This window comes from Spinacia oleracea, chromosome 2 (genome assembly GCF_020520425.1).
Source record: "Spinacia oleracea cultivar Varoflay chromosome 2, BTI_SOV_V1, whole genome shotgun sequence".
Taxonomy (NCBI): Eukaryota; Viridiplantae; Streptophyta; class Magnoliopsida; order Caryophyllales; family Amaranthaceae; genus Spinacia; species Spinacia oleracea.
The window spans coordinates 1,623,912-1,638,894 of NC_079488.1; the positions used below are offsets into that span (position 1 = coordinate 1,623,912).

A 14,983-nucleotide genomic window follows, 5' to 3' on the forward strand; every position below is an offset into this window, starting at 1 on the left:
GACCTGGTCGACATGGAGGGAGGCAAATGGCAGTGGCGAGGTTACGGGTGGTGGCACTGATTGCGTTGGGGAGGAGAGAAGCAGACAACAACTCACGAAGGGTGCAAGAAGATGTTGGGGGCTGCTCGTGGTTTCGTGGTGTTTTGAGGTGGGTTGAAGGATGGTGGATTGGCTGCAACTTGCTTTGGTATTGAAGAGGAGGCTCGGTGAGGAGGTTGTGATGGAGATGGCTGGTTGTGGGAAGAAGTTGAAGGCAAAGGAAAAGTGGTGGTGTGGTGGACGACCTAGTGGGTAGTGGTGGTGGTTTTCGAGGTGGTTGGTGGGGGGCAAGGTGGTTACAGGGAAGAGAGAAAAGTGCAATAGGGATGGGTACTGGGTAGGCGGGGGTGAGATGTAGTGCGAATGTCCTTCCTATTCCTTTTATTTACCTTAACTATCCCTTAGTTTACTACATGCATTAATCTCAGAAAAGCTCGTCTCAAAAGCCATGTTAACTAGTCGTCTCGAAAAACTTGTCAAAAAGTCACTTGAAAACATGAACTTTTCGAGAAACATACAAAAAAAAACTTACTTTTATGATATACAAACAAGATAAATGATGTAAGAAAATTGATAATTACCTACCACGTCATCACCCCACCTTCTATAACCAGTCAAAATAAAAGTGACTTATTTAAAATTGACAGGTGTAGAGGTAGATTTTTTCAGGCATAATAAAAAAGTTGACTTATTTTTTACGAATGGCCCAAAAATTACTTATATCCATCAATTTTCTTAAAAAAAAATTGACTTATTTCCATCAACTTTCGTAATAGAAAAATAAAAAAGTTAATTTTCATTTCTTTTCAATTCCTTTTTTTTTAAATCCAAATTTCTTTTCAATTCCTCCTAATGGCGTACCTAATAAGCATGGGACATGTCTATAAATCTTCTTTAGCTCTTCACCTCCAATTTTCAGATTTTTAAAACCCAATTATTATTATGCTCTTTCTCTTTTACTGAATGTTCTCTTAGAAAAAAAAAGTCGGCTTTCCAATTTTGACTTTCCGCAGCTTATAATTAAAAAAACAAATACGCAGTCACCAATCACCATCACATTTCCAAGCAGAACTCCAATGGCGAAGAAGAGTGAGGGAGGAATGTCTTTCGATGGAGTCATTGGAGCCATGCCTGTTTTCGCCAAGGAGCTTCTCGCCGGTGGAGTTGCCGGCGGCGTCGCTAAAACTGCCGTAGCTCCTCTTGAACGAATCAAGATTCTTTTCCAGGTGATTTTTTGATCTTGAAATATTTGTCCTATTCAATTTCATATTTGAATTCGATAATTCTTGTTTTTCTTGGATAAATTTGGGTTTTAGATTGTCTATTGTGTTTAATTTGAAGTTTGGTTGAGCCTTTTCTTGTTTGATCTTGTAATTAATGTTTTCATCGAGTGTTAGGGGAATTAATAATTGAGTTGAATTAACAATTGGAATGAGTTTCATGGAGTGTGGAATAATCTGGTTCTTCCCGGAATATAGTTTTCGTTATATTTTGATCCAGAAGTGCATAAAGGTCTGGAATATGGAAGATTATGAGTAGGAATCTTAGTTTGCTGATGAATGTATTAGGGTTTTGTTTGAAGGAGTTAAAGTACGAGCTCCTCATACTCCTAATTGTAAGGGCATTCATGGCAGAGATGGTAAGGTTACAGCGAAATGGGGAAGTTTTTGCTGGATTGATTGTCTGTAGAGGACTTGGTGATTGTTGGTGTGTTTACTGAAGTCGAATGTAACCTGGTAATTGGTGACTGGTGAGACTGATTGTGGACTTAGTATTAGATTGCATGAGCATGACATTGTTGTGTAATTTTCTATTGGTATGAAAGTGGTGAACACGCAAATATAATTTACTTCTAAAAATAGGTTTTGTAAAGTTAGTAAAAGTTTATAAGTATTGTACGAGTTGTGGTTAACTGAACCCTTTAAGCTTGTGATCCAACAGAGAGATGCTCTTGGTTTAAATTTATATTTACCCGACTTAACAATACTTGTGAAAAACCATTTGTGAAGGCACTTGGGTTCAGATACTTCTTTGTGGTAAGATCTAATTTATACCGTACTAATATGGGGTCATCTGAATGTTTTCACCTTGGTGGGTTGTTAGAAATCTACTCAAAACATGCCAGATAGCAAGTCATTCTAGGGGTCATGAGTTCTGATTACTCATTCCTGCATCCTTGCTGATAGCAATCAAAGACTAGCACCTTTTTAAGCAGATTTGGCTTTTATTGTCTCATGCCTCGTCATTCTTTTTTTTCTTCAAAAGTAATCAATTTTTGTAAAAGTATATGAAATAGGACTTGCACCAGGCATTTCTCCCTTTTTGAAAAATACAACACTGATTTTATATTGCTCTTGTACTAAAAAGAATGAAGGGTAAATGATGAAGTAGAAAACTCCAAACTATACTACAAATTGTATTTTTCCTTCTCTTAAGTAAAAAGCCTAGGTTATCTAAAATCCCTAAACAGTCTATTGCTTAACTTTCTCCTATATTCTCATATTGTCAATCTTGACAGCCATGTCTAAAAGTTGCAACAAATTCTGTTACTTGATTTGGTTCCCGTATCCCAATAGACAATACTTTATTGATAAGATTGGAAACTATTGTAGCAATCCAGAAGATCATGAATACTCCCTCTGTCCCTTAATACTCGCACCGTTTTGACTTTTTGCACTATTTATATAATTCACTTTGACCTTATTTTATTTCTAGTATATGAAAACAAATATTAGTATATAATATATTGTTATCTTCATCTTAATATATATTTTCAAAATATTAATATATTTATAAGTTTTTATAATATGTAGTTAAAGATATTGGTGGTCAAAGTTGTGCATTGGCAAACGTGTCCAGTCAAAACGGTGCGAGTATTAAGGGACGGAGGGAGTATCATTTAATAGGAGCTGGTTTTTCCTGGGGCCGGGCACTTAAAAGTACCCCACAAGATAGTAATACTGGTTGAAATCCTTTCTTTTAAACACAAATATGTGTGTCATCAGGCAAGGGAAAATTGGTATATAACGTCGAAGTGCTATTGCATTTCTGGGACCTAATTAATATATTGATTTACAATCACCTACCCCTTAAATGACAAGTATGATAACCACTCCTGTAGAATTAGAAAGATCATTAGAAGACCATTGAAGTTTTCTGGAAGAACTACCATGGATCTAAATTGGGCTAATAGTACGATTATGAGTTTAGACTTTAGTAGATTGTGATTGATTAACTTCGATTTTGGTTTTAGTTAGTTTGTTTAATTGACTAAATGAGAAAATGGAGAATTGAATAATGGATATGTATGGAGTGTTTTGTGGGCATTTGCCCTCATTTAGGAAAGAAAGAAAAAACTTAATCATAATGTTTTGTTCTTATCACCATCCATTTGTGGATCTGCCCTTAACATATGGTTAAAGGTTAAGTAAAAGTATGTTGTATAGTCTAGGATTTGTTTCAGAAGTTTGCCTTAGGACCAATAACAAAGGATGTGGATAAGGGGCTATTGGTTTGGGCCTTTTGGATAATCAAGTGAAGGAGACACTCTTAAGTCTTAATTGATCTCGTTCCTTTTGTGCGTATTTGTTTACTCTATCCTTTTTCTTATTTCCAATAGCTGCCCCTGCCACGAGCCCCACGACCACCGTCCTGTTTTGACCACTCATCGTCACCACTATCGCCAACTGTTAACCACATCAATAAGTAACAACCAAACAGCTCCTAAGCTATCATCATCTCCAGATCCACCATCTCTTCTCCCTCCCGGCCTCCCAAGCCAAGATACGCTCCTAAACCATGATTATTTCCTCAACGGTTCTACCACCTCTACCACTACATAAACCGCTAAGTAGTGAGGAAAATGAATGCATTCAAAAGCATCGTATAATCTCAGACATTGAGAGTTGTCCCAAAAATTAAATTACTTGAAAAAACATACGTAACATTTACTTAGCCAGATCAAGAATAACCTAGAGTTAGGATTGACTCAACTTAGAGGTAGAATTTGACCAAAAAGATTGCAATTTCAGAACGTTAGGCCAAATCTTTAATTGCTGGTTCATCTTGATTGAAACCTTGACTGTGGAAGGAAAGAAAGAAGTAGGAAATATGATGGTGACATTGGGAAAGGGGAAGGGACTCAAGGGAAGTAGTGGAGGGAAAGACAAATGACAGTAAAAACTTTTGAGGATGAAGGGGGGGGGGGGGGGGGGGGGAGATGGGGGACAGTGGGGGTGAAGAGATGAGGTGAGATCAGCACGTTGGGAGGTAAGGTGGAGGGGGGCTAATATAATTCATGTTTCATAAATGTGAATCAAACATCACTTTTGGGAAATTGTATATATTTCCACTTTTGCACAAAAAGAATGTTTCCTTCCCAATGTGAAGCAAAGAGCCTTGTTATCTTCCTCTTCAGAATTGTTGTGAGATAGTTAGACTACCTAAAACATTCAGACCTCAGTGATATTATATACTTTTCATATTCTAACTCATTGACTTTTCTTCTTCGGGCTTATGCTACATTTGAATATAACATATACCGATTTCTTGTTTTGCAGACGAGACAAGCGGAATTCAAAAGTATTGGTTTAGTAGGTTCGTTTACTAAAATAGCTAGAACGGAGGGAATACTCGGTTTCTACAGGTTGAAATTTTACTCCCAAATAAAATGTTATGAGGGGTGGTGGGGGTCATGTCTAGGATACCTCCAGGTTAGACGGGATTCTAGAATTTTGATCAAAGTTTATGTTGCGTATTTGCTAAAACTCCTTAGCAATTATGCTTGTTTGGATATTATTTTAATTTTACTGTGTATTATTTGAGTGACAAATGACTCCTATTTCCATTTGATTTGGTTGAAATTATTTTCTGTGTCAAGACTCAAGAGAGAGTAAATCCTGAAATCTAGTTTGGATCTAAATTTAGAATGAAATACTATATATTTGGCAACTTAGACTTTGAACAAATATGGTCTGGATTTGAACTTGATAGTAAAAATTAATTACTTGTATTTTTGTTTGGGCTTCAACTTGTACCCTACGGTCTGCATTGTTGCCTCGCGATTGTTTATATTAAGCGGATTTTGTAATCTTGGATTCTTGGTAACATAAGTCTAAAACGAGTATACCTTTCAACTTTCAGAGGGAACGGGGCAAGTGTCGCACGGATAGTTCCTTATGCAGCACTGCATTACATGGCATATGAGGAGTACAGACGACGGATCCTTCTTTCTTATCCAGATGTCTGGAAAGGCCCTGTGCTTGACCTTGTTGCAGGGTCATGTGCAGGTGGAACTGCTGTTCTTTTTACATATCCTCTTGATTTAGTGCGTACAAAGTTGGCTTATCAGGTAAGCACTTGGACACACAGCTTATGGATCATTCCCTGGGAAACTCTTTATTCATATCTTGTCTCAGCTCTCATGGAATTTTCTGGTATTTACATATGTCTTATGGTGGCTAAAATTTGAGGTGTATTTTTAGTACAGGTTGTTGGATCTTCCAATTCAAATGTTAAAGGGCTTATTCACCAAGAGCAATTGTACAGAGGAATTCGTGACTGCTTTTCCATGACATTTAAAGAAGCTGGTTGGAAAGGTCTTTACCGGGGAGTAGGTGTGCTGCCTACATGAAACTGCTTTTTTTTTTTTTTTTTTTTTTTCTTTTTTCTCTTACGTTTTTTTTTGTTTTAAGGTCTTTTACTTACATATTGTTTCAGCACCGTCACTTTACGGAATATTTCCATATGCGGGATTAAAATTTTACTTCTATGAGGAGATGAAGAGCCATGTATCCGAGGAACGCAAAAAAGATATCATGGTGAAATTGACATGTGGCTCTGTAGCTGGATTATTGGGCCAAACCTTCACATATCCTCTTGACGTTGTTAGGCGGCAAATGCAGGTATCTTAGTTATAGCCTCTAGAGTTTTGTTGTGAAGACTGTATGAATTCATACGGTTTAATACTTTGGTTGTTCGAAAACCCCAAAGGCTGAAAAGAGGCTTTACGTGTCAGGTTGAGCGGATGTCTAATGTTAGTAATACAAAAGGAACTTTGCACACACTTTTTGCTATAGCTCGAAAACAAGGCTGGAAACATTTGTTCTCGGGGCTAAGTCTGAATTATTTGAAGGTAAACTAAGCTATGGGTTACTTCTAATGCCTTCCAACCCAAAATATATGCTAAAAAATATGCTTTGCTTAAAGGGAAATCTAGTCTATTTACATTGTTATTGACACTTGTGCTTTCAGGTTGTGCCCTCGGTTGCTATTGGCTTCACTGTGTATGATTCAATGAAGTTGTTCCTGCAAGTTCCCTCCCGAGATGAAGCCATTATTGCCAATCACACCAATAACCACACGTCGTCCCTTCATTCTTAAAAGCCATTGAATACTCAGATACACTGATTCAGTATAGCATTGAATAATTTAAACTGTATGTAGGTACCATCATTGACTGAGTTCATTCATATGTAAATACCAATATACAGTATTTCTTATTGTACTTATCTTTCCAACATTCAAGTCTATTTGAATGAATGTTTGGAATGAATTGATAAGGATTCTTGCCACCAGTGAAATGAAGTATATATAGTTATTTCAATATTGTCTTCATTTATGTTACCATATTTTGCTTGTCTTGTAGATCTTTGCAGCATCTTCATATTTTGAAGGGAGTTTGAAGTGAATAAATTCATTTTGCTTCGTCCCCTGACTCAGTTTGATGCCTGTAGAAATTCTGCCAACACTTGAAGGGTACGTGTCAATTTAAACCAGGTTAGTCAACTGCTTCTCTTTCTTTACTTTAATCCTCTATTTGATTCAATGAAGTTGTTCCTGCGTAGTCAAGGACTCTGTTATTGGCTGATCTTAGTGATTACACTTCTATAGGTGCTTCACAGCCATATCTAGTTTTGTCCATGCTTTCTAATTTTAAACCCTTTCTTAGGAGTACTTGGTTAGACTGCTTCCATTTAGGCCGTGTTTGGTTCAGGAGAACATTTTAAAATGAATATATTTTCTTTGGAAATATCATTTAAATGGAATTTGGTTCTGAAACTTTATTTGTTTCGTTCCTTGCTAGGAAAACTATAAAAGGAGGAAGAAAAGGAATGGAGAGGGTATTAAAAGTATTTTATAATTGTGTGTCTCTTTTTACTTTCTTAAATATTTTTTCTAAGAAAGGGATACATTCTAGTAAGATGCCTCCACCAAGTCACATAATAAGAAAGATGTGGCTTGGTAGAATTTGATGACGAGAAGTCGTTATTAATTGGCTGTTCCAAGTCTTCCATGATGTTGAACAAGGTTTGACCTGTTTTTCTACGAGAGTTAGGCTAATTGGAGAACTCGTTCAAGACTAAGAAAAGTGTCTAACTTCTTAGAAAACCCGAAATTTATCAATGGATTAGTACATTATTTAAGTAATGAAGGAGGATTGGAACATGCTAAAAACAGAAATTAGATAATTATTAATTTGAGAGTAATACAAGGCAGGCCGAGGCCGACTGCAAGTCTGCAACACATACAAAAACCTTTAATTGTGAAGAGTTCAAATTATTCCCTTTGTTTTCGTGACTTGTGGAAGGAAGATAGAAATAATTAGCCATTAGAGGTGAGGTGTAACTAGCTTAGCAAGAAAGGTTACTTCCAGGTGAAACACCAAACTGCTGACAATACTGAGTATAGTAACTAACACGAGCATTGACAGCAGCCGTGTTTCTTCCACCACATTCCATTCCATTGATAGCTTGAATGGTTGACCCAAACCCTTGACCAGAGGTGATCCTAGAATGAACATTGTTCATCCAAAACCAGAATCCTGTCTTGAAGGCAACAACAGCATCATTGGCAACTGTTTCTGGTGAATTCAAACCGTCGAATCCAATGCTTCTACCTGCTGGTATGTAGTTGTAGTTCCATGTTATTTGAACTGGCCCCCTTCCGTAGTATTGCTTGCTTGGATTACACGGAAATTGTGTAGTGTTACAGTAGGTTGATTTTGCAATCTCCTCTTTATAGCAAAAATCTACAAGAATTGAAACAAGTTTCATATGATCAATATGTTGATATTGAGTTTTGTAAACATTCAAAGGCAATTAAAGGTATATATGATATATCTATTACATTATACTAAAACAGACATCATGAATGACACATGTTACTTCCTGGTGAATTTTTTTACCGCCGAAGCTTTTTTTTTTTATGCATTTATTTGTTTCAGTAATTTTTTATGGAAAAAATTCAGTATATTTAACCAAAACTTTATTAATCTTTTGAAAATCTTCAAATCGATCTTTTGTACTCCATACTACTTATTTTCGAACAATCCTTTGTTACTCAAATATTTTATAAAAAAATGGTCAAATTATAATTTGCACGGGACCTAATCTAGTCAAATGCAAAATACTAATCGACTTACGTCCAGTTTCATGGGTGTAATGAGCGAACATGGCAGCAACTTCACGCTTTCTATCGTCGGAGGATCCTACAGTGCCGAACTGAGGATAGCTATTGAGAGCACTCAGGAAAGCAGACCTGGTGTAGAAGTTCTTACCAGCACAGCCTGAGCCTGCTTGGTTAACGATCCCATTGAAGAAGGAGTCGGTCACCAAACTCGAGACCGAACCACCACCACCACTTGGGGTGGGGGTGGGAGTAGAGGGAGTTGAACCAGAAGTGCAAGGGCCTTGTCTGCAGTCCTTGCCACAGTAGGCGTCTGTTGTGCCACAGTAACCAAATTTACTGCAGCAAAAACCGGGGGCACAGCCACAGTTTTGAGCTGCGACTAGGGCACTTGACAAACAAGCAACTACAACGACTATTGTGGCGATAATTGGTGGGAGGGAAGACATTTTAGTTGTTGAGTGTTGCTGAGTGTGTGTGATGGATGAGTGATGAGTGGAAATGGGTTGGTTTATATAAGAAAAATGAAAGACATGTCTAATGAACAAGACATGAATCATACGTGTATAGTAAAATATTCAAAGTCTTGACAATTGATTTTGATGGGGCTGCCAATTTATGCGAATGACAACTTTGACTTGTTCAAGGAGTATGAATGAATGAGTGAAAGATATTTTATGCAATATTAACTTCATTCGTTCTTCATTTTAATTATTATAGGTATGGATTGGCAAGAAGAAGAAGAATAGTCTACTGGAGCATATACAAAAGAGAACTTTGCAGCATCTTCATAGAAGGGAGTTTGAAGTGAATAAACTCATTTTTCTTCGTCTCATGACTCAGTTTGATGCCCGTAGCAATTCTGCCAACACTTGGAGGGTGTCGATTTAAAACCAGGTTAGTCAACTGCTTCAATTTTTTTTAATTTAATCCTCCTCTATTTGACTCTGTTATCGGCTGATCTTAGTGATTACACTTCTATATGTGCTTCTCAGCCATATCTAGTTTAGTCCATGCTTTCTAATTTTATACCCTTGCTTAGGAGTACTTGGTTGGACTGCTTCCATATAGGGCCGTGTTTGGTTCAGGAGACCATTTTAAGTTGAACATATATATTTTCTTTGGAAATATCATTTGAGTGGGAATTGGTTCTGAAACTTCATTTGTTTTTTTTTAATAATTAAAAGTTATTTTATAATTGTTTTTACTTTCTTAAATATGTTTTCTAAGAAAGGGATACATTCTAGTAAGATGCCTCCACAAAGTCACATAACAAGAGAGATGTCAAAAGTTGTGGCTTGGTAGAATTTGATGACGAGAAGTCGCTATTAATTGGCTTGTCTAAGTCTTCCATGACGTTGAACAAGACTTGACCTGTTTTTCTACGAGAGTTAGGCTAATTGGAGAACTAGTTCAAGAGTAAGCAAAGTGTCTAACTTGTTAGAAACCCGAAATTAATTAATGGATTAGTGCATTACAAACTTTTATGTAAGGCGGTTTTATACAAAAGACCGTCTTGGTGTCATATAAGTTAAGCAATGGAACCAAGTAGTTCAGCACTTGAACCAATTAGTTAAGCTCTTGAACTAAGTAGTTAAGTAATGGGGATAATTAGTTAAGCATTGGAACTAATTAGTTAAGCATTGGAACTAATTAGTTAAGCAATATAGCTAATTAGTTAAATGGAACCCATTAGTTAAGCAATCAAAATGGTCTTTTCGGTAAGGCGGTGTTACACAAAAGTTGTCGTTAGTGCATTATTTGAGTAATGAAGACGGGATTGAAACATGCTAAAAACAGAAACTAGATAATTATTACTAAGTTGAGAGTAATATAAGGCAGGGCCGAGGCCGACTGCAAGTCTGCAACACAAACACAAACCCCTTTTAAAGAGTTCAAATTATTCCCTTTGTTTTCGTAACAAAGATACACTAGATAGAAATGTAGCCATTAGAGGTTGAGGTGTAAACTAGCTTAGCAAGAAAGGTTATTTCCAGGTGAAACACCAATCTGCTGACAATACTGAGTATAGTAACTAACACGAGCATTGACAGCAGCTGTGTTTCCTCCACCACATTCCATTCCATTGATAGCTCGAATGGTTGACCCAAACCCTTGACCAGAGGTGATCTTAGAATGAACATTGTTCATCCAAAACCAGAATCCTGTCTTGAAGGCAACAACAGCGTCGTTTGCAACAGTTTCTGGTGAATTCAAACCGTCAAATCCAATGCTTCTACCTGCAGGTATGTAGTTGTAGTTCCATGATATTTGAATTGGTCCTCTGCCGTAGTATTGCTTGCTTGGATTACAGGGGAATTGTGCACTGGATTGACAGTAGGTTGATTTCGCAATCTCCTCTTTATAGCAAAAATCTACAAGAAATTGAAACAAGTTTCATGTGATCAATACGTTGTTGTTGAGTTTTGTAAACATTCAAAGGCAATTAAAGGTATATATTCAACTATATTAAGTCCCGTGCATGCAAGGATAGAAATACATAAAAGAATAAATAAAACAGAGATATTTTAGGAAAATATTTTTGGCGGGAAAATTTTACACAAGGAGCGACACGTGTCTCTCCTGGTGTCTGTTTTAGTATAATATATATATAGATATATAGATAGATTCATAATAGTGATCGACTTACGTCCAGTTTCATGGGTGTAATGAGCAAACATGGCAGCAACTTCACGCTTCCTATCGTCAGAGGATCCTACAGTGCCGAACTGAGGATAGCTATTGAGAGCACTCAGGAAAGCAGACCTGGTGTAGAAGTTCTTACCAGCACAGCCTGAGCCTGCTTGGTTAACGATCCCATTAAAGAAGGAGTCGGTCACTAAACTCGAGACCGAACCACCACCACCGCTTGGAGTTGGGGTGGGAGTAGAGGGAGTTGAACCAGAAGTACAAGGGCCTTGTCTGCAGTCTTTGCCACAGTAGGCGTCTGATGTGCCACAGTAACCATATTTACTACAGCAAAAACCAGGTGCACAGCCACAGTTTTGAGCCGCGACTAGGGCACTTGACAAACAAGCAACCACCACGAGTGTGGCGAGCATTGGTGGGAGGGAAGACATTTTTAGTTGTTGAGTGTTTCTGAGTGTGTGTGTGATGTGTGATGAGTGATGAGTGGAAATGGGTTGGTTTATATAAGAAAAATGAAAGAGAAGAAGACATGAATCATATAGTAAAATATTCAAAGTGTTGACAATTGACTTTGGATGGGGCAGCCAGTTTATGCGAATGACAACTTTGACTTGTTCAAGGAGTATGAGTGAATGAGTGAATGATATTTTATGCATTCATTCGTTCTTCATTTTAATTATGATGGGCATGGATTGGCAAGTAGAAGAAGAAGAATAGTTTATTGGAGTCTGGAGCATATACCATTATTTATTTTATGATTAATGATTATACCCCATCTAAGTCATTTTCGTCTCTGACTTTGTGGACCGCCTCTTGGAACTTGGCCACTTGGGAGAGGTTGTGGGGACAGGGGAGTCGGAAGGTGGATGGATAAGGAAAATATACGCTCGTAAGAAATATAGTCGCTTACTTTCTACGTTTTTTTTACTTGCACAAGTTAGATTGGATACAAAGAATAAGAAAAAGTGTAAATATCACCAACAAAATAGAGCGAAAATGTTATGTAACAAATGGTAAATGTGAAAATGTGGGAGTATAATTTCTCATCTGTTTCTTACAAAAGAAAGTTGAGTACACATTTGTAAGAGTGAGAGTCGGGTTATAACCTGATGATCTCTTTCAGAAGAAAAAAGGACCGAGACAAACTACTTATTGTCTCTTAGGTAGGTTTTATTGTTTTTTTTTTTTGACATTTTTATAGTACGTAGATTAGTGTCATTTGCTCATATGTATTGCAAATGAATAAATTTCCAAAGGAATTTGTATCAATTTAAATATTATGTTATTTATTAATTTATTCAACTCAAGTATGGAGTCATATTTGTTGGATATTTTAATAGAACAATGCAATAACATCACATAAACTCCTTAATCCCTACACTCAGCTCTTATTGTTCATTTATTTAATTTCCAGCCCTTGCAATGCACGATCTTAAAATCGAGTGTACACTTATTTTGCATAATTGAGAAGAAGTAGCTACACATAACCCTTAGTTCATATTCTACTTTCTTTTTTTTTTGTAACGGGTCAGGCCGGGCCTTGCCTCGGGTGGCCCAGCCCATGGCCATCTTTACATATTCCCTTAGCAAGAAAGGTTATCCCCGGGTGAAACACCAAGCTGATTACAGTAACTTTTATAGTAATTAATACGAGCATTTACAGCAGCTGTGTTTCCACCACCACATTCGATTCCATTGATAGCTCGAATGGTAGCACCAAAACCTTGGTTAATCTTAGAATGAACATTGTTCATCCAAAACCAGAATCCTGTTTTGAATGCAACAACAGCATCATTTGCAACTGTTTCTGGTGCATTTAAACCGTCAAATCCAATGCTTTTACCAGCTGGTATGTAGTTGTAATTCCATGATATTTGAATTGGTCCTCTGCCATAGTATTGCTTGCTTGGATTACATGGATATTGTGCACTCGGTTGACAGTATGCTGATTTCATAATCTCCTCTTTATAGCAAAAGTCTGCAACATCGAAACAAGTTTCATGTCAATATTAAACATTGATTCATAACACTAACTTCGGCTATGTTAATTGGTAGGGTGTAAAACGTTTTCATGGAAAACAATTTTCTCCTTTTCAATCATTTTACGTTGTTTGGTTTGAGAACACTACAAAAAGTTGATGGAAATCCCGTCGCTAAGGCCAATAGTGGTGGGATTTCTTGTATCGAACCCGTAATAAGAGAGCGCCGTCATTGATGGAAAATCTCATCGTTAGCCTGTCGTAAAAAGCATTTGCAACTGTTGTTCCCGTCCTTATTTGGTTTTTAGCTCTGTCGCTACAAACTTTTTTGACGGGATCTATCGTTATTTGGTTGTCATAATGAAGCAAATTCTTGTAGCACAAGGATGAAAAATAATTTTACATAACTATATGGAAATGAGTAAGGGCACTTTTCCAACTTTCCTCCTTACCTCCATCTTCCTTCTTCCCATCAATCTTCACTCATCTTCTCCTGTTTTTTACTATTTCTATTAATATTCTTATAACGAACCAAATAAAGGAAAACTAGTTTGAAATCATTAATTTTTTCTTGAAAACGTTTTAGACACATTAAACGGAGCATTAGTGACTAAAGGCAGAGTAACGACGAGATTTTTCATCAAGTAGGGCGGGGAAAACATACTATTGATCTTTTAGCGACGGGATTTCCCGTCGTTAATTGAACAATTTCTTGTAGTGATATCAATATAATGTTGAGAATTATAAACATTGATTCATAACACTGACTTATTATTAAATATTAATTAGTGACTTACGTCCAGTTTCATGGGTGTAATGAGCAAACATAGCAGCAACTTCACGCTTAGTAACATCAGCAGATCCACCAGTACCGAACTGAGGATAACTATTTAGAGCATTCAAGAAAGCAGACCTTGTGTAGAAGTTTTTACCAGCACAGTTTGATGCTGCTTGGTTAACAATCCCATTAAAGAACGACTCTGTCACCAAACTCGACACCGAACCACCACCACCACCACCACCACTTGGGGTGGTAGGAGTTGAACCAGAAGTGCAAGGGCCTTGTTTGCACCCTTCACCGCAGTATTCAGCTGTTTTACCGCAGTAACCAAATTTACTGCAGCAGAAACCAGAGGCACAACCACAGTTTTGAGCTGTAACTAATAAGGTGGTTGACATACAAGCAACCGCCACCACGAGAATGGCCAAGATTGGTCCAAGGGTGCTCATTTTTAAGTTAGCCTTAATTGTTGTATGGAGTTATTGTGTAAAATATTTTATGGAATGAGGAAACTAGACAGAGGATATGTGGGTTTATATAAGAAATTTGAGAGTGAGCAAAGCAAGTTCAACCTACTAGCTTGACAACTAGCTAGGTTAGAGCATCTCCGATGGCTATCTAATTGTTAACAGCTTGTCATGTCAGTATGTCACGTCAGATTTCAATCTACTTTTTTTCTTGCTAGTTTATACCCAAATGATTAACTACTACTCGTAGCTTGGACTAATAATGTATTGGCCTAATAGTTAAGGTTTATTCTGTTCGACTTATTTTTACTTATTTCAGACAAAATAAGTTCAGATAATATAAGTTCAGCAAAATTTTTTAGATATTTTCACACACAAATAAATTTATTTCAGACAAAATAAATTCAGTTAATAAAATAAAATAATAACTACTAGCTTGGATGCTTATTTAACGGCTTTCACTTCTCATGTTGCCAATCACCAACTTTTTAAATTTCATTTTATTTATTTTTTCCTCCGTTTTGCCAACATCTTTGTATAGCAAATTAGTTTGACAATGCTAATTTGTTTGGCCAAACTCAGTCCTCATTTCAATTCCAATGATCAAGCTAGCTAGTAGCTTGACACGTCTAAAAATATACTCGTAATATATTAGTTTTTTT

General features: G+C 36.9%; 4 protein-coding genes across 6 annotated transcripts; 1 reads left to right on the forward strand and 3 right to left on the reverse strand.

Annotated features, from left to right (window-relative positions):
- The first annotated feature begins 951 nt into the window (after positions 1-951).
- LOC110776717 (mitochondrial carrier protein CoAc2) lies at positions 952-12,469 on the forward strand. Of its 3 annotated transcripts, none has more exons than XR_008927416.1 (9): positions 952-1,265; positions 4,599-4,684; positions 5,182-5,389; positions 5,528-5,654; positions 5,758-5,942; positions 6,056-6,172; positions 6,292-6,479; positions 6,686-6,816; positions 9,166-12,469. XR_008927416.1 is itself a non-coding variant. In XM_021981266.2 (7 exons), exons 1-7 carry the CDS (start codon positions 1,116-1,118, stop codon positions 6,418-6,420), a joined length of 1,002 nt encoding a protein of 333 aa, XP_021836958.1. In that variant the 5' UTR covers positions 952-1,115; the 3' UTR covers positions 6,421-6,643. The 3 variants fall into 3 exon arrangements, 1 of the variants encoding a protein (XP_021836958.1); XR_008927415.1 differs by having other exon boundaries at positions 6,292-6,475; XM_021981266.2 differs by lacking the exons at positions 6,686-6,816; positions 9,166-12,469 and having other exon boundaries at positions 6,292-6,643.
- LOC110776718 (endochitinase A-like) lies at positions 7,486-8,950 on the reverse strand. Its single transcript, XM_021981267.2, has 2 exons — positions 8,462-8,950; positions 7,486-8,068 (listed from the first exon to the last, which is right to left on the reverse strand). The coding sequence occupies exons 1-2, from the start codon at positions 8,892-8,894 to the stop codon at positions 7,671-7,673; spliced, it is 831 nt and encodes a 276-aa protein (XP_021836959.1). The 5' UTR covers positions 8,895-8,950; the 3' UTR covers positions 7,486-7,670.
- LOC110776719 (endochitinase PR4-like) lies at positions 10,226-12,340 on the reverse strand. The gene is made up of 2 exons (XM_021981268.2): positions 11,096-12,340; positions 10,226-10,820 (listed from the first exon to the last, which is right to left on the reverse strand). Exons 1-2 carry the CDS (start codon positions 11,748-11,750, stop codon positions 10,420-10,422), a joined length of 1,056 nt encoding a protein of 351 aa, XP_021836960.2. The 5' UTR covers positions 11,751-12,340; the 3' UTR covers positions 10,226-10,419.
- Positions 12,457-14,478, reverse strand: LOC110776720 (endochitinase A). Its single transcript, XM_021981270.2, has 2 exons — positions 13,871-14,478; positions 12,457-13,072 (listed from the first exon to the last, which is right to left on the reverse strand). The coding sequence occupies exons 1-2, from the start codon at positions 14,301-14,303 to the stop codon at positions 12,678-12,680; spliced, it is 828 nt and encodes a 275-aa protein (XP_021836962.1). The 5' UTR covers positions 14,304-14,478; the 3' UTR covers positions 12,457-12,677.
- Between the last annotated feature and the right edge of the window lie 505 nt (positions 14,479-14,983).